General features: G+C 38.6%; 1 protein-coding gene across 1 annotated transcript; it reads right to left on the minus strand.

Moving 5' to 3' along the window:
- Positions 1–12,144: 12,144 nt before the first annotated feature.
- LOC147421740 (uncharacterized) lies at positions 12,145–15,108 on the minus strand. The gene is made up of 4 exons (XM_086503367.1): positions 14,707–15,108; positions 13,534–13,688; positions 13,201–13,368; positions 12,145–13,056 (listed from the first exon to the last, which is right to left on the minus strand). Exons 1-4 carry the CDS (start codon positions 14,879–14,881, stop codon positions 12,361–12,363), a joined length of 1,194 nt encoding a protein of 397 aa, XP_086359493.1. The 5' UTR covers positions 14,882–15,108; the 3' UTR covers positions 12,145–12,360.
- Between the last annotated feature and the right edge of the window lie 8,552 nt (positions 15,109–23,660).

Consider the following 23,660-nt stretch of genomic DNA (forward strand, 5'->3'; position numbering starts at 1 on the left):
GATGAACAGCTGTTGATATAGCTTCAGCCCAAAACCCATTTGGCAGCTGTGCATTAGACAACATACTTATGACCTTCTCTTGTATGGTCCTATTCATCCTCTCAGCAACACCATTTTGAGGAGGATTGTAAGGAGCAGTAAGTTCATGTTTTATACCTTTTGACTCACAAAAGTCCTGGAAGGCCTTTGAAACATACTCTCCACCATTGTCAGTGCGTAAGCATTTAAGCTTCTTGCCACTCTGATTCTCCACAAGTGTCACAAACGTTTTGAAAACACTAAACGCTTCATCCTTGTGCTTGAGAAAGTAAACCCATACTTTCCTCGAGTAATCATCTATAAATGTCATAAAGTAAGAAGCTCCCCCTAGAGATAGGTTAGGCATAGGTCCACACAAATCACTATGAACAAGTGCCAACTGTGTATCTCTTCTACTGCTTCTATGCTTATGTGGCTACTGTGTTTGCTTACCATACAGACAATGTTCATAGAATTCAAAATCATTAAATGAAAAGCCAGGCAAATAACCAGAACGAGACAAGATTTCCATTCCCTTCTTGGACATATGTCCTAACCGGCTATGCCACAAAGAAACGTTCGGCTGCTCGGTTACATTGATTACATTTTTAGAGACATTTGATACATAAATCATGTAAAGTCCTCCAGACTTTACTCCATGTGCTACTGCCATAGAACCCTTGGATATATTCCACATGTTCTGTCCAAAAGTGGTGACGTAGCCAGCATCATCAAGTAAACCTGTGCTGATCAAGCTCTTTGTAATTGCGGGAACATGTCTCACATTCTTCAGCGTGAAAGAAGAGCCATTCTGAAACTTCAATTGAACATCTCCAACACCTAAGATCTCACATGTCTGCCCATTGCCTAGCCGAACATGATATTTAGTGGTCACATAAGAGGTAAACCACTCCTTGTTTGGAGACACATGAAGTGATGCCCCTGAGTCTATAATCCAGTCACTCATTGCATTTCCATCAGATGCTGTAAGAAGAGCTGAGTCCATTGTATTCTTCAAGAAGTAGATGTCTCCTGACACTAGACTGTCATCCTCTACAACAGTGTTTGTCACATTTATTTCTTGAATCTTCACTGAGGACTTGTTCTTCTCACCATGGTCTTCAGCTTTCTCTTTGCCTTTTTCTACTTTCCATTCTCTGCAGTCTCTTTTCATGTGACCCTTCTTGCCACAATGGTAGCATTCTATGTCACTCTTGCCTTTAGCACTGCGGGACTTGCTACGAGACTGATTCCTCTTTCCACCTTTGTACTTTTCTTTGGTCCTTCCCCTGACAACTAAGGCTGTTCCTTTGCCTTTGTCCATTGTCTTTCTATTGGTTTCTTCAGTAAGCAGACTTCCTTCTACACCTGCTATGTTCAAACCATCTGGAGGTGCAGAATTACTCAAAGCTGTGCGAAAAGTGTCCCAACTTTTCGGCAATGTGATCAACAGGAACATAGCCCTAACAGGTTCATCAAACTTGACACCTTGAGCTGACAACTGACTATAGATTGTGTTGAATTCATTCAGATGATTGGACATAGGTGTCCCTTCTTTCATCTTCAAGTCAACAAGCTTCTTAAGCCAGTATACCTGTGAAGCTACACTCTGCTTCTCATAAAGATGACTCAGCTTTAACCATGCTTGATAAGCCGACATCTCGTTTGCTACATTGAAGTAAACGCTTTCTGCCAAAGTCAGCATAATGGTAGAAAGTGCCAATTCATCCATTTCGCTCCATTCATCTTCGTCCATATCTTCTGATTTTATCCCCTTGAGCTTTATAGGTTTTATCTGCTTCTTTTGTACCAGCACGTGCCAAATCTGCTTCTTCCACAATGGGAAATTGGTTCCATCCAGCTTCTTGATATTGTAAAGAGCAGTGTCCTGTGATCCAGCCATAGCTACGCTTCACAATAGTTTACTTTCCTGGGAAAAATTCGGCAGAGTTTCCCCTGTAAACTGACCTCTGAACCAATATCAACCTGTCAAATGAACCAAGAAAGCTTCAGATTCTGCATAAATTTCGGCAGAGTCTCCTTTGTAAAATGGCTCTGGTGTACTCAAAAAACAGACCAAAAAAACAGCTAAAAAAACACTGTCTCTCTGACACTGTAAGATGCGGGTAAACCTGTCCTGCACCTGTACTGTCTCTGTCACTGTCCTGTCACTGTCCTGTAAGCATAGATTGCGACAATGCCTCAACGGTAGTAAAGCAAAGATGCAATCCCAACTGTCTAACTCACAGTCAATACATCCTAGCTGCCTATCTAAGGGTGCTCGAGGGATCGCTCCAAGACCTGTATCACCGAAAGGATCTCAACATTCGAGAATCCCCCAGCTCAATAAAACCTCACTCGACCCTCAACAAAGGCTGCAGTAAATCTGACAGTACATAGACTTCCCACAAAGTCACACATCCACAAATTTTCCAGTGTGTGCTGTAACCGCTGCGGTGGTTGTTTGCTGCGTGACTCACAGCCAGCAAACCCTCAACAGACATACATCATCTCTGACAATACATCCCATGTGGAAGTACCTGCAATGTCAGGATGAAATCTGGAATATCAAGCAGCAAACACAAGATACCTGATGAACTAGTCGATGTCGCCTACAGTCTGTGTGTAGATGCGCCCGTGTCGTATGTGACACGCCTCCAAGAACTGTGAGCCGTCCTTCGATGTGTAGATAGCCACAAATCAACACTCTGGGAGTGTCGATATCCTCAGCACCTGCAGTCGTAGGCCGAAAACCCCAAATTTGTAGAGTCGGATCTGCACCCGTCGAGACCACGTAGTCGAAAATGGCCTGCGCAGACCTTTGTCGAAGCCGAACGGTGGCCGAGATGACCTCAGAATGAAATTCTGACAACACCAAATCCTTCGGGCTCTCCCACGAGATTTGGGGCCGTGTCTTCGCCTGTCGAATTTCACTCCAATCTGAGTTGGTGACTCTAGCCTCCTGCAGTGCTTCCCCGAGCCTCGATCTGAGCTCTGATACCAGTTGAAGGAGTACGAGCGGAAGTGCGACGCGAGAGAGAGTGCGAGAAGAAGAGCACGAAGATATGGTGAACTCGCTCTACTGTAATGTGTAGAGCATAGTGAGTTCTTATTAGGTTTTTACAAAAGAATATGTGTACATACCTGGCGGCCCACACACTTACCTGGGCGACCACATTGGGCTTTATACCCCAACAGTATGGTGTTTGTTTATGTTTGCTTTAGTTGGGTTTTTTCTTTTCCTTTTATCTTGATTTGGTCTGTTTTGTGATTTCTCTTGAGGTTCTTTTGGGCTGTGATCTACTCTCTCTACCAAGTTTTCTACTGACAGATTTTCTCTAGCGAGCCCTAGATATTGTTCTATTATCTTCTCGGAGGTTCCCTCCCTAACATTGGATTGTAGGAGCCATCTTTAGTTAGTGGATGTCTTCTATAGCGGTCAAGACCTCCTTGAGAGTTCTATTTTGGTGATCTTTTTGGTTCTCCCTTACAGTTTCGTTCAATAGTTCTCTTGGTGGCTTCAGCTGCTTTTGAGCTCTCCCCCTTTTTTATGCTATTTCTCAACACCAAGAAGTTTCTTTGGTGCCATTTTCTTCCTCCATCACACCACCGATGGCTTTCTGGCCATGCTGGAGTTGGTATTTAGGTATAGGGAGTGATTTTGGTAGGGAGTGCTTATCTTTCGAAGGTAAATATCATGAGAGGTCTTTATCTATGGACTTTCATTCTCTCAATTTTTCCATGTGGCTAGTTGTATATGGCTGCATAAAATGTCACATTTGGGTATAATTTGTACTCAATTTTCTACTTGCCCTCCTCATAGGCAACATTAAGGCATTTTGAAGAAATTTTCAAGTAATAGAAACAACCCCTTATATATATATATATATATATATATATATATATATATATATATATATATATATATATATATATATATATATATATATATATATATATATATATATATATATATATATATATATATAGATATAGAGAGAGAGAGAGAGAGAGAGAGAGAGGGGGGGGGGGGGGGGTGGGGGTACTTGAAATGGAAGGATTTTATGCTCAAGAATAGAATGAGAAAATAAGGAACTATAGAGAATAGTGTGAAATATGTCATTTCCATTTACACATTACCAAAAAATGCTATGTTATGATATGTCTATATGTCATTCTTTTGCTGCCACACTCTCTTTTGCAAATGCACATATATGCTTCTAAGAAATGTTGAGGTAGAAAAGCCAGGTAGAAGTCATTGTCATACAAATTTATGGTTCTAAAGCAATCTAACATATGTTGTTGCAATGTGTTTTGTTATATCGTTTTCAAGATACTGCACTTTGTAGGTGGGTGAAAGCACAATAAGGTGGTACCAAAAATCTTGAACCCCGGACATAGCTAGCCTAGCTCCTTACTAGCTACTATTTTAGAGTTTATCACATGGCATACCTTATCATGCTATATATCATTTTAAAGATCTTGATGTGTAGAAACTAAAAACATAGCTTTAAAAAAATTTCAAAATATTTTACACAAATTTCACAGTACCCCAAACCCCAACATTGTTTAGGACCTCACTAAATATCCCAGTTAGTGTTCCACCTTAACATACATTCGGCTAGGTTTTGTAGCAATTTAACAAGTCATTGTACATAAGAACTTTGAGCCAGCCTCTCATTGTACATTTGGTCATTTGGTTGATGGGTGCCAAGCCAAGGGACAGAGGCAAGATTCTAGTCTGAACGAAGCTCAGGGGTTTCCTATATAAAGGGGCAGAGGCTGGGTGGAGATCAATGGTTCTAGACACTCTGATCTCACAATGGTATCAAAGCTAAGTTTAGCAAGTCACGGAGCTATTCTTAGAAAAAGGCATGCATGAGCTCTCTCTCTCTCTCTCTCTCTCTCTCTCTCTCTCTCTCTCTCTCTCTCTCTCTCTCTCTCTCTCTCTCTCTCTCTCTATCTATCTCTCGGATGAAGCTCTCACATGTGGGCATGGCCTCTTAGAGGGGAAGAAATGCCAGGGAAACTGACTCAGAACAATGAGGAGGTGGGCTTGTTCTGTTTGCAATAGGAAGGGGGGTGTTTTTGGCTTTTCTCTCTCCCTCTCTCGAGCTCGCTACAGAGCGGGGTGACCAAATTTCTCTCCTGCAGTAGTGATGCATTGCTGTCATAGTCTTGAAGCTTGTTGTATTTGCATGTGGGTGCCCACCCAAGGCAAGGCCACCCTTTTGACCTACAAAAAATCCCCTAAGGGAGTGTACCTATGACACCCTCCCCCTTACCTTCTCTTTATGGAAAAAGTGGTGTAAGCTAACAAAGTCGAAGGTGCGAGAAACGTTCGTCGAGGCAAGAAACATTGCCAAACCTCTGCAGACTCAAGAAATTTCAAAAAAATCAGAGAATTGTGAAAGTAAGCATCTCTTCGATCTTCTTCTTATCGTAAAGTTTTTGACTAGAAAAGCGGTATCAAGTGTTGCGCCACACAAAGCTAGTAATATAGATCTAGAAAAATCTTTTTGCTATATAAAAATTGATGCTTTGTCTTCCTCAGATTGGACACGGTCTTTTTCGACAGACTTTCAAGTAGGAGTGATTTTCACGATTAGACGGTGATTTTTGAATTTCGCAATCAACATCGACAATTGATTATGATTTGACTATATTGACTTAGCAAGGCTAATAAATTTTGTTTGTGGTTGTTCATAGCTAGTTACGGTTTGGTTTTGGCACGTGACTTTTCTCAAAGGTACATCTTTTCTAAGGCTAGCACATCACGTTACGCCATGGATTCAGACATTGACATGCAACATACACTTGATTTTGAAAATCCTACACTAGCTAGTTCTACTTGTTGCTGCCTTGTGGTTGGCTACCCCACGGAGGGTGCATGCATGGCAACAGGGCCAAATGATAGCATTGAATTGAGCACTACAAACACATATGACTGTTTTAAAGTCTAATTTTGCACAGTTGAATGCAAATGTCACTAAGATGTTTGATATGCTTGTGCAATTCATGCAACAGTTGGCCAAGGGCCAAGTTAATGAGAAGACTAGGGTTTTTGCAACACCCATGCCTGGCAGGAGCACCCATGGTTTGCAAGAGCAAGGCTCCAATTTGGAGGGGTTGCACCTTCTCTCTCAAAAAGAGGTGGATGACTTGTTAAAGAATACCAAGCCACCGATTTTTAAAGGATAGGAAAAGGAATGCAACAAAGATACTGTGAATATATTATTGAGAAAATGGGAAAGGATTCACGATCCTAGATGCACTCCAGATGCAGTCAAGGCACTATAAACAAGTTAGACACTAGAGGGTAACACCTACAAATGGTTGATGTCGTTCAAGGAGAAGGGCATTATACCACAGACTTGGGAAGCCTTCAAGAATGTGTTTTGAAATTATTTTTGTTCTACAAATGAAGCGAATAGAAATTGCTCTGCATGGGACAAGTGCTTTATGCATCATCATAAGACACACTTGGAGTATATCTTGTACTATCGATGTGATTCACAAGCTGGATGATCTCGATACCTTTCAGCAAGGGCATGGGCTCATCCATGGGTTAACAACAGATCTTAAGAAGCATGCTAAAATCCAAGATCCCAAGACGCTTGAGGAAGCTATAGTGCAAGCACATGTACATGACGATCGCGGGGCGAAAAAGATTTGCATAAAACTCACGTGTCTGACATTGCACATACAAATGCACGAACACAACATGAACATAATAAGAGAAAATTTATAGTAGCTACATTTGATGCATCCAAGAAGCCTGAGGGGCTTAGAGGAAATCTGCGTAGTGAAGAGTTTGAGAAGGCTAAGAATAAAAAGTTATGTTTTACATGTTTAGGGAGTGGACACAAAAAAAAAAGAATTGTCCCAAGGGAAAATTTTCTCCCCAAGTTAAGGAGAAAGTGGGACACGAGTGCTGTATCATGGCCTCAATGTGGTAACCAACCTTTGGTCCACACAAGTTGGTATGTATGCATGGTTTTATCCAAGGTCACAAGGTGAGAATCTTGGTCAACGATGGTGCTTTGCATAATTTCATTAGCTATAAGCTAATAAAACATCTCAATTTTCTCTAGATTTCGAGTTCTCACCGTTAATGACGCTTATGGACAATGTCTTGAAACCATATTTGGGCAAGTTTGTTATGATTTTCCTCGATGAAATTCTTGTGTATCACCTTTGAGGAAGAGCACTTACAAAATCTAAAGTAGGTGTTTGAATTGTTATGGAGAAATAAGTTATATATGCCAAGGAATCCAAGTGTTATTTTTTCAAGGAGGAAATTCACTATCTGTGGCATGTGATTTCAGCTGTCCGCCTACATATGGACAAATCCAAAGTAGATGACATTAGGAGATGGCCTTCTCTCAAAAATTTGAAAGAACTACATATTTTCTTGGGATTTGCAGGTTTTTACTGAAGGTTCATTAAAAACTATATATGCTCATATTGTTGTTTCAATGACGGACCAATGGAAAGCCAAGGGAAAATTCAAGACTCTCTTCTTTTCATAGAGATTTGAAGTGAGTTTTTGGAATATCTAAAGGGAAAATATGAGCATGACAAAACATACTCCAAAGTGTGGAGCCATGTGAAAATGAGGGATCCTTCTGACTCCAATGTTGGTAGAGTGTTTTTAACCTCCACACCTAATTCTCCTCTTTCAAGTGATGAGTTGTAGAGATGGAAGAAACTTTCCATAGATTATGGGTACCTACTCCACAAGGGGAGAGTTTGTGTATCAATGGACGCGGATATTTGGCACCAAATTCTTTATCAATGCCATGATAGTCCTAGTGCAAGGCACCCATGTATAAAGAAAACATATGCACTCGTACGATGATAGCTTTCCTAGCAAGGTTTACACGGGTTTGTTCAAAACTATATCTTGCATTGTAAAAAATATCAATTGAATAAAGTAAAGTGTCTGAAAGTAGAAGGTCGCTTGAATCCATTGGAGATTCCTACTGGTAAATGGAAAACTATGTCTATGGATTTTATTGTGGGTTTACCATCCAATGTATGAGATCATGACTCGGTATGGATGGTTGTAGATCCGTTGACTAAACATCGCAAGTCTATTCCACCCAAGTCCACAATTAAAACTCCAGAGTTAGCTAAGTTATTTGTTGACAATCTGTACATGTTTTATGGGCTGCCCAACAACATTGTGAGTGACCGTGATCTCAAGTTTAATAGTCATTTTTGGAGGGTTGCGTGTACATCATTGGTGCACAACTCAACAACAGTACGATGGATAATCTTGAAATGAATTGTCAGATTGAACATGTTAATCAAGTGCTAGAGGATTTTCTAAGAGCATATGCTAGCAAAATGCAATCAGACTAGAAAGATTATCTCCATATCTCGTGTTTGCTTTCAATAGTGCCAGGCATGTAACAACTTGGTTTAGTCCTTTCATGCTTATACATAGTTTTCAATCTTGGTCACACCAGTTATGGTGGGGTTGGCAATTGAGAAACTTCAACAAGTAAAGGATTTTCTCCAAGACCATATGAAAATGATGAGTTTAGCTCGTCAGAATGTTTGACAGTACATCATCGATATAAAAAGTATACAGATGAAAAACATCAGCAAGTTACCTTCACGAAAGGGAAAAAAGTATTTTTACGTGTGCGAGAGCATTCATAAAGTTTGAAGACTGGGAAAACACCTAAATTATCTCTGAGATATTGTGGGTCTTTTAAGATACTCAAGCGAGTTGGAGATATGGCCTACAAACTCTCATTACCCGTGTACTGAGTCGCATTCATCCGGTATTTCATGTAAGTCGTTTACATAAAAGCTTGCATAGGGATGACAATTTCATTGACCAATAGATTTTGGTTGATTTCATTGAACTTTCAACCCAGCTACGTGAATCGGAGCATATTTTTTATTATCATGATCTACATACATGTCATTATATGCATCAACAAGCATTAGTCAAGTGGAAAGAAGATCTTGAGAAGGTGCCACTTAGGAAAAGATTAGTGTTCTTAAGAAGAAAATTTCCACTGTTGTTTTTGAGGACGAAAATGCTTCTCCAAGGGGAGTGTAATGTCAGGCCACATGGCTAGAGGCTAGAGGCAAGAGGCCAAGGCAAGTTTGAATCGAGCTTGGGGATCATCTACAGAAGGGGGTAGAGGCTAGGTAGAGAGTAGGGGTTCTAAACACTTTGATCTCACAATGGGTGTGGCACTGCATTTATCACTCTACCCCTCATATTTTTTTTTTTCTAATGGCATCAAACAAAGGTGTTGATGATTACACTCTGTAGGTGTTGGTATCCTAGTCCTTATCACAGCTAGTAGAAACGCCTCTATCCCACACATTATATCTGATGTTGTTGTTGACTTGATAGCAATAGTCATTGACAATGGTGCTAGTAGCAACATTCTTATAGCGAGTAACTACCACCGAAAACAACGCCAGGGACCAAAGCTTTGTTGTGTTATTGCATCCATATTTTGGTAGATATCCTTTGCAATCCCTTGTAGTGAAGTTTTCTATGCTAATTTCTATTGAACATGAAAAAATGTGACATTTAATGCAGAAAAATATAAGAATAGCTCTATAGTAGAACGCTTAGACATTATATTCCCATTATGGCGAGTACATGTTGCAAAGAAATTTCTCTTAATTAACACTAGTTTGGTACGTGGACAGTGAAATGTCACGTGGACATTATAATGTCCTAAATTAGAAAAAATCATAGGTCATTTCTATGCTCCAAACAATGTCAAATGGGTTTTTCAGGGAAAGCTACCAATAGATAACTTAAATATGCAAGAAAAAGCCATTTTTTATTTATAAAATAGTTTCTAAAATCTAAATGGACACATCAATGTCCCCTATTTTTTGCTTGTTTTTGGCCTACCCACTCATATTGAATGATCGTTTTCCTAGGTCAAATGAATTTTGTTTGTCACAATACTTTATGTGCCACTATAAATACTTACAAACACTACATATTCATGTAGTTTAGAGGCAATGGATTTAAAAAAAATAGGATTTATGCACCACATACTAGAATCCACGCATACTTTTGTAGACATGGTATTAAAAACCCTTTTTTTAAGTTAAATAGTGATTCTCAAAACAACTTTGTAGTGTTTTTCTTATGTAGTATACCCATGGGGAAATTCATACACTATGTAAGTTGGTAGAAATTCATTATGATTTTACCTTGATATTTTCTAGAAAATGATCCAAAAAGGACACTGTAATGTCCAGTTGTGGTACCAAACTAGTGTTAAAGAGCTCGCTAAATAACTTCTGAAGTTTCCAAGGAGTGAAGGGTTGTCAACTTCACCTGCAAATATTCATCGGCCTGCGGATTTCTCCTTTAGAGAAGAGTTCAATATCAGAGGTTGCAACTTGTTCTTCTTCATGACCACTGCCAACAGATGTTGAGCTTGGCATTTTATACAGTTGAACTTAAATGCTACCCAAAATTACTAAAGCTAAAGAGTTAACTAAGGAGATATTCCTTCTTCTGCCTAAAAGCTTTAGGGTACTACTTACAAGAAATAATTCCTTGTATTTTTGTGCGTGCCATTTGGTGATATCTTACAATCTTTTATGAATGATTTTTAGCATTGCAAGAGCTAAGCAAGGCTTTCAAAATTATGCATTAGAGAACATGGCAATAGATATAAGAATGGATCATTAAAATCAAGAGGGGACATATAAGAAGATAGTTGGCATAAAAGCACCCTGGGGAGGTCACCTAATAAAAATGTAACGTATCACGTGAGTTCAACAGAAGGGTATTTAAAGTTCTTGAAACTTACAGAAATATATATACAAAAGGGCATTATTTTTTCAAATTTGAAAAAAACTTACAGATTTTAAAAGAAAAGGGTACATTATATTCCTAACAAAATTTCAGATAAGGGGTTTTACAAACATGTCTTGAACGCACGTGATATGGTAGTTTTACACATACTGAACCCCCCGAGAAAAGCACAGGCCATTTACTATATGTAAAACGACCATACCACATGCGTTCAACTAAACCCTTATTTGTGAGTTATTCCATGAATTTTTTGATATTATAACACACCCTTTTCCTATTCGATCCGTAATATTTTTATGAAGTTCCTTAAATGATACTATATAAAACAAAGTGAATGTTTTTGGACAACTTATCTTTATTTGAACCCACAAGAGGAAGCAACTAGAATCTATAATGCCACATTCAAGCTCCCGTGTATCTATTCTGAGATTTTGTCTTTGCTCTTGAGCGAATGTGGATATCTTCAAAGAGAGAGAGGGGAGAGATTGTAAGAATCTCGAGTATGTCAGAATCTTCAAGTGGTCAATGTTTATCCCTTATTAGTTCATAAGGTAGTTATATAGAGAGAAGGACACATTAGCACATCCCCTCACAACCATTATCAAAGGCTATATGCAATTATGGAAAAGAATGCAATAATGGGTCTTCCACATGCATATAGAGACCCTAAGTGCTAACGAGGATGTCCATGGCATGCAATATTGGCTCTTATAAATGCACACAGAGACATTAAGTGCTAAGGAGGATGTTGATGGCATGCTACTTACAATAGTAGATCTTCCTAGAATACATGGGGAAGACTCATAATGGGACATAGTAGCCTCATGATGAAGTTTTTTGGTGGCATAAGACACTATTGCATCAAAAAGGGGATGTAACATGTGTGTTATGGGATTCTCTCACAAATTGAGATAACACTTATGTTTGATAAAGAGTATTTCTAGTTTAAGAGCTTATATCATGTTCCTTGATGCTAATTAAGAAGTGCAACTTTATCTCATGAATCATATTGAGAGTAAGTCATACCTAAAAATATTAATTATAATCAAAAAGTGTTCCTTGATGCTAATTAAGAAATGCAACTTCATGTCATGAATCATTTTGACAATAAGTCATACCTAAAAAGATTCAGATTAAAGGTGGGAATCCATAGTTGAGCACACATTAATTTTTCTACATGTTAACAAAAAATAATTCAATCATCAAGCGTCCCTTCACTTGCTAATTTTTCAACTTTTTCAATTCAATCATTCATCATCTTGTGTTCCTTTCTAGTCCATAAGCATGCCTCACACTATCTCAATTAGTTGTTGCAAAAGTCAATTCATGATTGCAAGAAGAAAAAGGGGGGGGCGCCCAATTGTATACAAATTTTGTCACTTTGCAAAATGGATAAAGAGGGAAAGCTAACAAAAGGTTGGGTGGCAAATGTACATGTGCATATAATCTATCAATCCAAAAAAGTATCCAAAAAATAAGTCCTAGTTGAAAGGGGTATATGTGGCTATGGTTTTCTGAGTGGGCTACTTTGTATGCACACAATTCGTTCTATCGAATTTGTCCAAATTGTGTACACTAGATTGGTAAAGATATTTGTTCTTGCTAAGTAGGGCCATGCAACTCTTTTGGGTGAGGCTCGGAAGGCTAAGCAAGCTATGTTGTCTTGGAAAGTAGTCGCCATTGTCGAATATCGTTGTGTCTAAATACGGAGGCACAAGAGGCGCAACTACGGACTCGAGAGTTTGTTGGGGTAGACCAAATGATGGAGAGGGATCAATAGTTGTTGTGCAATAGTTACTCATGGATGCATTGGATGACTCAAGATTAGAGAAATTGGAGTTGAAATTAGGAGACATTATGGCCCCATCATGAGTGTAAAAATGTGGAGAATTGTTGTGAGAAGGGCCACTATTAATGTTGGGCTCTTGCAAAGGTGAGCTATCAAAGAAGCTCTCTTGCAAAGGTATATAGTTGTTGTTGAAGGAGCCAAAAAGCTTTGGGAGTTCACTCATGTGGAGCTGTTTTGGGGGGTTCCCTAGTGGTTGCTTCATTGGAAGATGGTGCTGCCCTATTGGTTGTTTGATATGAGGCGGCGTCTGGATCTCCTCGTCGAGGCTTGTATAGGTTGACGATGACTCCTCAGGCATATATAACTTTTCAGGCTTTCCACTTGAGTGGGAGCTCTTCTTGTATATTCGACATAGCACCCAATCATCCAACTGTAGACAAGCCTTTGTTAGAAGCATACTCTCTCTCTCTCACACACACACACACACACACACACACACACGCACGCACGCACACACACACACACACACACACACATGGGTGTAAAAGGTTGATCAAAAGGGGAGGAGCTATACCCGAAGAGACTTGCGCGAGGAGAGTGAAGATAGTAAAGGGGGGCAACTCATACTAGTGGAGGAGGAAGGGCCGGCGGATAGGAGGCGGTACTCGTGCATGATCCAATTGGTTTTAAGGCCCTTAGGGGGTCGGCCTTGGTAGAACACCAATGCCTTCTTCACACCCACCTTCACAAAACAATCAACACACAGAAATTTACTTCCATACTCATATATTATTTCCTCAACTGATAATTTAATGATCCTTCTTTATAAACATTTACATTATTCAAACATTGGACTCAGTATAAATTTATTAAACTAGTTGTCCAAATCCACATTCTTTAGGATTACCTTATGCTTATTGGATGTGGTAAAAATGGGCTTGTCAGTGCCTGTGGCCTTCCAATAACCCGAGGCTGCTGCCCTATTCGGACGTGCGCCATTGGGATATTTCCTCTCCCTTGGGCTGAAGAAATACCATTCTTCCTCCCCAAAGTTTGCTTTATCTGACACCATTAAGCATATACACATTCAATTATCCTTCATTTACAACGCCTTATCGAAATTGTCAGAGAATTGAAAATGGGCTAACATCTCTCTCTCAAAGACACACACACACACACACACACACACACATTCACTCTCATGTCCATATAAGAGCATTATGAAGCATACAGAAGTATCAAGCACCTAATATTTGATTTACCCAATGTATCAGGCTTCTTAATGTAGTGGACTGATTGAAAACTACCTAGAATTTACCCTATTTGGATAAGTTTGAGGTGCTAAATATATGAAGCCTGTATATCCACATGCTCGGTAGGGTTTTAGGGGAATAACAACCATAAGAAAGCTCCTCTCTCAAGATATATGTATGTGTGTATGTTGCTTGTATTATGTGAGTCTTGCAATATACATGCAATATCTACTAACATAATATGGCGGAAGGGGGAGCCCTTTACACGTGTCGCAATCTGCGACCTGAAGATGATTACTCTTAGATGATTAACTACAATCAAAACTGATTTTTTTGTTACGGCCAAAAAAAGAACTCGTGGGTGCATGCGCGCGCGCACAGAAACACAAGATGAGAAACTCCGACCACCAATGGTACATGAGAATTCCCCGTTTCCATGAAGTAAAAATACAAGCATCAACAGGAGATTTGCCCATAATTTGCTGAATTTCATGTGCAATGAGAAACGACGAAAGGGCATTGAAAAAATATATGAGCCTCTGCAATTAGGAATAATCACAGCTCAAGACAAGGGAAGAAGTACCATAACCACCAGAAAAGCAGTAAAGGGAAGAGAAACCCACCTCTTCCACCACACAAAAGCACAGCAAAAGTGGCCGGAAGGAGATCAAGAAAATAGGAGAAATCCAAGCTGGCTGCCTAAAATTGAAGGTGCCAATACTGCTACAAAAGAAGCATAGCCAAGCATAAAAAAAGTACTAGAAGGCAAGGCACAAGGAAAGCACTAAAAGCACAAGAAAAGCAGATTACAGTGAATTGGGCAATACCTGGGAGTTCCCAGGGATCGAATTTGTAGAGGTCGATGTCTGCGATAATGGGGACGGGGAGCGGAGAGGAGGCGGCCTTCTTCTTGAGGTAGTGAACCACAAGCTCCTCGTCGGTGGGGTGGAAGCGGAAGCCGGGCGGCAGCACCGGCTGAGTGGCAGCTTGGCAGTCCAGCATGTGGGAAAGCGGACAAAACCACAGAGAGAGAGAGAGAGAGAGAGAGAGAGAGAGAGAGAGAGAGAGAGAGAGAGAGAGAGCAGCTGCTACTGTTGTTGTTGTTGATGATGATGATGATGAGGGAAATCAAAGCGGCCCGAGAACTCTTCCCCCCTGCAATGTGAACCCAAGATCTTGTAAATGTTTCCCAAGCTTGCCATGCCCCCGTTTTTATAGAGCTAGAACTAGGCTGCCCTTATTGGACAGGCTCGAGACTTGACCTCTTATGTCCATGTTGGGGCCTCTCTTCCATGATTTGATCAACGGCCCTAGCGCCACCTCACCCATGGTCCCATGCCCATTTGTGCTGTTATGGACCTTCACAATTATGGGATGTCAGTTCTAACCAGCTCTTAAGGTATATTTTTTTTGTTGCTTTGCTCATCACTGACCAATCCTTGCTTTCCCTCCTCCTACGTCCCATTCAGGCCTAGAAAAAAATACATTTTTCCTACCCAAAGAAAATAAGGGCAAACTTGAAATTCTACCAGTTTTTAAGTCAATTTTTTGAAGATTTTGCCTGTGTTTGCACTAAAACTCGCGTAAATTTGTCGGTTTTCTTCAAGGCAAGCTCAAAATCTAACCGGGATTTTATAATTTTAGCCGATTAAAATACACTATACCCCGGTTTTTTTCTAACACTGGGTCCCATTCACACTCTCGACTCTCGAGTAAAGTGATCGCAAGAAAATGTGCGCATTCACATTTATGGTCAATTGCTCATATTCATCCTGGGGCTACTATGTAACACATTCGTGGAAAAACAATTCCCACCCTTTGGAAGCCTAAGGGTGGATTCAATCAAAGACACGAAGTGCACAAACTTTGTGTCGGTAACTTGCAATGGTATATGATCTTGATAAATCTCATTGTTTTAAAGTAAAAAAAGGAGATAAGGATTCATGCTCCTTCCCACTTCTTGTGGCTTGGTTGTAATCAAATATGGATATTGAGGCATTAGGGTGCTATTGCATGTGGTCAAATTTATGCCACCTAATCATGTAGTCGGTTTGGAGTTTCCTTCTGAGTGAATCATATTTGATTGTGTTAGAAATTGTATGACATTTGACCCCCATGTTGAGCATCTTTAAGAGCTGCACACATTCGTGAGATGTATGGACATGTCAGATTCCTACATCCACAAAGGTGTAGTCATCTTTGACAGAGCTTCAAGAATGATGAAGTTTTAAGAGGAATGTATACATTGTGAGGGATGTCTACATCGTGAGTATGCACTCCTCGATAGTAACAATTTTTCAACAAAACATATTAGAGGTTAGGAAGCTCAAATTGAGTAGAAACCTTTTTAGAGTTTCTTGGGTGAAGGCTTTACTTAATAAGTGGTACATGTACATTTTTAACACTAGGTTGGTAATGGGACACTTTAATGTCCTGGGACACTTTAATGTCCTGGGACACTTTTATGTCTTGTTAAGTGACCATTTTCCTTGAATTATGTCAAGAGTTTCAAAATGGATTTTGAGGTGCTATCTATCTAGAAAGTTGTCTCATGAGTTGAAAAAAACTCGACATTTTTTTGGAATATCAATTCCATCTTTAACATTGTCCTTGCACAACATTTCACAACCTAAACTGTGTGAAAAAACGGGTCCTGTTTTTGGCTTTTTTCAACTTTTTGCAACTATACCACTCTAGAATTCATGTTTGTGAGGTCTATAATGCTAGAGAACTATCTTTAGTAGTCCTCAACATGTCCTGATGCTTCTAGGGAGAAACAAATATTAAAGTTGTAAGTTATGACCAGATTACAAAAATTGTCAAATCCTGTTTTTTAGCCAATTTTAGCTCTTCTATGATTTTTTTGGTGGATTTCATGATATCCAAATGCATTTTTGATTTTCTATGTCACATATTGTAACATAAAGCTAACATTCCTTGAGTTTTGCGGCACCTAATACCCTATTTTGCATAGTACACAACGATAGTTGGTTTTTTCAATTATAGAAGAAAACAAAACATTCTAGTATATCAAGTATAGCTTTTTTAATATTGTTAGTTTCTTGTGACAACTGCATGCATTTTGTAGGTAGTAACCATATCTACTCATAAGGATCAAATTTGGCTAGATATTGAATAGTTTCTATGGGATTCTACAACTCATAATGTTGAACCCAGTTTTTTCATGTTTGCTGTATTTAACACTTCATCTTTGTCCCCAAGATTCCCCTTGGTAAGAGATGTATTATTCTTTTGACATGCTCCATGGCTCCTTATGAACATAAAGGACAATAGGGAACTAAGAAAACATGCATATATTATTTGTATTGAGCGTGGCTATAGAAACTTTGATGATATGTTTGCAGAATGGTAAAAATTCAACTTTTTTGTACCTATTTATTCTGGCAAAACAAAAAATAGTGAGTGAGAAGCAATCATATGTTCTGATCACCAACCCATTGAAGTTAACTAGGGAATTTATCTCAAGTCCTACAAAAATCCCTAATCTTATTTTTATGCAACAATGCGTAAGAAATGACTGTTTTGATGAAAATGCACTGGTCCATCAACTTTGGAGGCTTGGTGTGACCAAAAGATGAGAAATTTTACAAGTTTCTTATTTTTTCCATGTGTAGTAGGCCTTGAACTATAACCTCATGAAAGGATTTTACAAAATGAGTGGATCTACTATGGTTTTGGAGGTTTTTTTCAAAACCCTGAAAGGACACTTTTATGTCCTGTTAGGTTACCAACCTAGTGTTAAGAGGATATGAACTTATTCAGTGCGCATTGTATGTGTAGGAGGAATTATGAACTAGATTTACTCTAGCCTAATTCTCATTGGTCCACCTCCAAGGCCATCCAATAGGAATTGGGTACACCTTGTGGGCATCTAGCCTAGGGAGTTGACATGTGTCCCTCATTCCTTTTGTGTAAAGGGAGCTTGTGTGTGTGTGTGTGTGTGTGTGGCTTTCTCTCTCATCCCCTACATGCTAGGCTCGCCCCCTCCTATGTAGGGATGTGCAAAGACTTTTTTTGGACACACACAAAGCATCCAATTCCCCTATGGTTGACTTTTGGACACAACCTTTGAATTTTGGAACCTTAGCATTTTGGAAGTCTTAATAGACTGAACCTTAGGGTCTTTTTAGCCCATTGTTGCACATGGCTCTTTTGCAGATGGCCCCCCCTTTGGATCCCTATTTTCCCTGCTTTGGATCGCTACTGTGGCCGGTCTGCTAGCTTAACCAATATTCTAGCTTTTTCTCCCCTCACACTTCCCCATCTTAAATGATCAGTTTAACATGAGAAAATCATTTAGGAGAATTAGATATTGATTATTATGACAAGCCCTAAAAAGAATTTTGAGCCTTGTTGAACAAAAGTGATACCTATTAGAACATATCTACTCTCATGCAAATGATCTCAATGATTTTCAATCCACTAGGTGTCACATATGTTCCAAAAATGGCATGGTTCTAATTACACTCTTGTTCACATCTTATCATTGAATCTTGTAGTGCTTGGTAGCATCTTTGCACTGGTTGTATTCTTGTGGAGCATTCGCTAGTTCACACTTACGAAGTGAGCACCAAGTGTTGTTATTGCCCCATCTAGTTGTCATCATTATATGTAGAGGATGTCCATTCTACAATCACCTCACATGAGCAAATTTTGATTTCAACTTTTCTAGAATCAATCATATGCAAAGTGGTCGTGTTCTCTTCAAAATTTTAAAAATTCATGCAGACAAATTGCAATCCTTGTCTTCACCAAGACTCATGCTGAGGAAAATTTTTCAAGAAAACCACCTCTCTTACATTAAATGATTATGGTCTCCACTTTTGGTTATAGTACATTTTTGTCCCTTTTGAGATTTCTCAATAAACTTCCTAAAATTCTTCAAGTCTACATCCATTGTTCCATAAAATTCTTAGACATTTAATCTTATTGACAAGATTAAAATTCTATCAAGATAACACAATTACCACCTTACATTGCTTCAAAAGGAATATTTGGGGTGATCCTTGCAAAGAAGTATCATGTGCAAACCCAACAAACGACAAGTATGAACTCCAAGGTTTTGTTTGTCATTATCATTTATCCTAAGCATATCATTACAGGTCTCTTTACATAGCTATATCCTCATTCATTCAAGGAAGACGTGTCATACTCATTTTCAACTATGTACCAAAATCTTTAAATGCTTCTTGACAAAAATGAGAAGAAAATATGGATTTTCTACTAGAGATTTTTTTTTAATGATCATGTAATTGAAAAAGGACATGTCACAAATGATTCAGGTATAGCATTGTAATATTGGTCTTCTTGATCTAGGGACTTAGCACTACTTTGCAACATTCACTTATGTTCAACCTTGACATGTTGACATTCCAAACATTACTACATAAAAGATTGAACCTCCTCGTTTTCATGTATACCTCATTGAAGTGTAGGTGTTCACACAATTATGTGTCGGTACGCTTATTTCAAATTTGATCGAGTCGAGGAAGCAATTATGCACAAAAAGTATAAATATTAAAGGTTTTCTCTCTAAACTAGATATAATTCATTCAAATAAGGAACTATCATGTGGAAGGTGATCATTTATAAAATGCTCCCTATATCATGTGCATTCAAGAGACTGTTGGTGCCCCAATGTATGTGTTATATTTATATTATGGGTTTCTATTTTAAGAAATCCATGACTTCTATTTTGTATATAACTTATGCATTTGAAGGTGACCCAAAAAATTATGATGTACTTCAAGTCAGATATGGTCGATTTCAATTTTCCTCTCAACAATTGAAATCATTGAATGTGTATTTTGCACAATAGTAGTGAAATGAGTACATCCATATTTTCAGCCACTCTATCATAGCCCTTAAGTTATTTTAATCCTTAGATTTTAACTTCAAAATCATATCTACTTAGACATGGACCAAAGAAGTGTTGTCTATTGCTTAAGTGGTCAATTGAAACTTAAGAGTTTGTTAGCCAATTTGTAGTTCATGTTTTTAAAAAGAAGAAGAAGAAGAAGGTGTCTCCCATATTCCAAGATGTTCACAATAGCCAATATGTGAGTAAATAGCTCTGTTTGCACTTCCTCTGATGCAACTACTATTCTCACTTGAGCCAAAACATAGCCCAATTGGATTCCAGCAACATCACACCCCACTAAAAATTTGTTGTCCCTGTTGCAGGCTTTGTGCAGATTTAGACATCCTGAGGTCTTTACTTGGAGAGAAGTTTTGCTTGCAGAGTCCAAAGATTTGAACCCTACTATGTGGAACCATGATCAATGTAGGGCTCCTTTGGAAAAACATGGAAGAAAAGGAATAAAGCAATGCTTTCCAAGAGAAAATTCAACCCAATCAATGCATTTATCCATGATACTGTAGGACCTTTTTAAAATGTACTTGATTCCGATTAAGTAAAGATAAAATATGATTCAATTACCATGTAAGAGTGGTAAGTGCATTATTTGCATAGACTTACCAACAATCTAGGGGTGGTTTGATACAAGTGTCATTGTACTTTTAAGTAAGAAATCTTGCATTTACAATTTAAAATAGTAAGTGAGCTATGTTATAAATTATTACTCTTGTGTAAGAAAATAATATGGTGGTGGGCTCTTCAAAGGATCCGATTCTTTCATATAGCAATGAGGTACTCTATATTTGACCAAACATACAAAGAAATTTTGACCTCCATCGTCATGGATTACAATCTATGCATATCCTAAAAAACTGCATTCACTTCTACAACAAGTGTGAGCACTTAGATGCATGTCCCAAGTGCCAAGGAAAAATGTATAGACATACTCGGAGAAGCTATCTCTAAAGAGGTTTTAAGCACCTCCCTATTATTTCAAGTATAACGAGCATGGTCAAGTGCAAAGTCAATAGTAGGCCTAATGATGTGGCACCAAGCAACTATACCTAGAAGTGACGTGATATGGGTGCTTATATATTTATTTTCATGGAGATACACAAAAGAGGTGGACAACATTCGAGGAAGATCCTCATTGTCTCTATTTTGGGAATTCAATAGATGGAGTAAACCCATTTGGCTTAAGGAGTTTTTAGTGGAGCTAATAAATCACTTGGAGGAGGTGCACTCATAAATATGTAAAGATAGCATGTGAGTTCAACAAAAGGAGTTATTTAGCCCCATATTTTACATATTCTTACTGTACAAAAGGGTACCAATTGAAAGGGAGATACAAAATTAATGGTGTGTTATAATCATGATAATATATAGATTAGGAGGAAATTTAGGATCTAGATGCACGTGATAAATAGAGTTTACATATAGTGAACCCCTCAAGAGGACCCATCAACCTGGTAAACTACAACCTTCAACCATGGCTAGCAATAAAAAGGAGCCATTCTTTATTTTTCAAATGTGCCAAGGAAGTATAAATCAAAGAGCATGGATATATATTTTGCACACTTGTGGAGGAGCTTCGTATGTTGTGAATATGGATTGATATAGGTGACATGTTGTAGCGAATCAATCAATGTTGCAATTTTTTAGTGGAAAATATTCTCTTGTGGAAAATGCATAAGTGACTAGGATATTGCAAATGCTTAGGTACATTTATACCTTTTGCCTACAAAAATCCACACACATTGAATTATTTTTTTAATCTAACAAATATCTCCATGTTTTTGGTGTTTAGAAGGATGTCAAGGGGTCACTACAATTAAGAAAAGTCTACCGCATGGGTTCAATAGTAGGGATTATTTTATTCTATATTTTCTCACATTCTCACATATAGAAGGGTTTTGAAAAAAACGATCTTGAAAAAAATTAGAGATTGAATAGGAAAAGGATCCCTTTTATTGGTGAAAATCTCATAGTTAAGGGTTTTATAAATAGTCCTTGAGTGCACGATATATAGGTTTTACACATAGTGAACCCCCCCCCCCCCCCCCCCCCCCCCCCCCCCCTGCACATCCGGGAAGGATCTCCTATATTGAAAAGTAATGGATGTCCACTATGTGGTTTTTAACCTTATCATTTACATACAATGTTGCAACTTCTCTACAAATTTTTTTTTTATTGTATTTTTTCACTACTTTAATAACACTCGTGTGAAAATCATGCAAGAATAAGAAGAAAGTCTTATTTCTCATTCGCTTGACATGAATTTCCTATTTATTTCCACTTTGCAGTATCCAACCACTACAATTTTGATTATATAGACTTGATGTGCTCTTATCTATAAGGATTCTTGCACCAAAGCTAGACACAATAGAGCTCACTTGCATAATTTCTTGCATCATAACATGCAAGACATGGTTCCTCAATATGTTTCAAAGTGAAGTGATAAAGGACAGGAATCTAGATGAGCAACTAAAGATAGAAGAGATTGAGGAAATTCTTATACATGAGAAAGTTTTAGTACACAAAGGAAGGAAAGTGGAAAGTAAGGTAGTGTGCAGATTTGGTCAAGTTCAAGAATTATCAAGCTCTTGATAATGATGCAAAGTGGATGGAGGAGGAGGAACTGGCAAGTACTCCTCAGAGACTGGAGCTTTATCTTGAGGTCTTTGGTCTAGCTCTAACTATTCCATGAGTGCACATCAAATCAACGGGATGAACCTATTGGAGTGAGTGATGCACAAGTGGGGAGCCACTCTACTCAGTTGTCATAGATTGGCCAGCAAAGGATATAGTCGATTAGCTTATCTTTGAGCTGGTTTTGGGGGTACTAATAGGCTACCAATATTCTGCTAAGTGACACTAATATGTACATAGAAATTGACCATAACTTTTGGGATTGTGGTTTGAAATTTGTACCTATACTCTTACAATTGTTGTTTTGTGGGAGTATGTATGGAGGAGGATGTTCCATATACTCCTCCGACACTAGAGTTGTACCTCAAGGTTCACCTCAAACACTAAAGTTTTACCTTGAGGTTTTTGGTCTAGCTCTAGCTATTCCAAAAGTGCAAGTCAAATCAATTGGATGGATTGAGTGCGATGAGTGATGTACAAGAGGGGAGCCACTCCAATCCTTTGTAGATTTCCCAACTAAGAATAGAGCTGACCAATTTAATTCTGAGATAATTTTGGGGGTGCTCATAGGCTGATAGTATTTTTCTAAGTGAGAGTGATATGGACATAATGAGTTACCATAATTTCTGGGATTGTGGTTTGGATCTCCTTAATAAGACGGAATGATTTGTATGCTCTTATAATTGTTGTTTTGTGGGAATATTTATTTAAAAACATGTATGTAGCATTTTTTGTTGTTGATGTAAATCTAGAGTGGCTAGATTTAGTGCATCAAGAAATCGGTGAGAGATCTAAAGGAAATGTCTGCAACATTTTATCTTAATGATGTAAATCTAGAGTATGTATAAAAAGAGAAATTTTTTGTAGCATTTAATCTTGTTGATGTAAATTTGTACTGACTAGATTTAGTGCATCAATACCTCCACGATAGATCAATGTGGTCTAGATGTGATGGCTAAATAAGACATAATGATCAATGTTCATGTCTAAGATCTTGATGGGGATAGTGATGTGAATGTGATCATGATTGTTCATTGGCTGTGTGCCTTTGGGTCCATGTCAATGCATAGTTTGAGTGGTCATATGTATGTAAGCATCACTACAAGAGGTTGTGTGCTCTTGTGACGCTCTTAGCGACGGAAATACACTGGGTTTTTATAACCCCCGGCGTCGCTATAACCGTCGCTAAAAGCGTCGCTACGAGAGCGTCGCTATCTGCGTCGCTATAGGCGTCGCTATAGGCGTCGCTATATA

Source organism: Adiantum capillus-veneris, chromosome 27, assembly GCF_014529385.1.
Source record: "Adiantum capillus-veneris isolate H3 chromosome 27, ASM1452938v2, whole genome shotgun sequence".
In the NCBI taxonomy this organism is placed as follows: Eukaryota; Viridiplantae; Streptophyta; class Polypodiopsida; order Polypodiales; family Pteridaceae; genus Adiantum; species Adiantum capillus-veneris.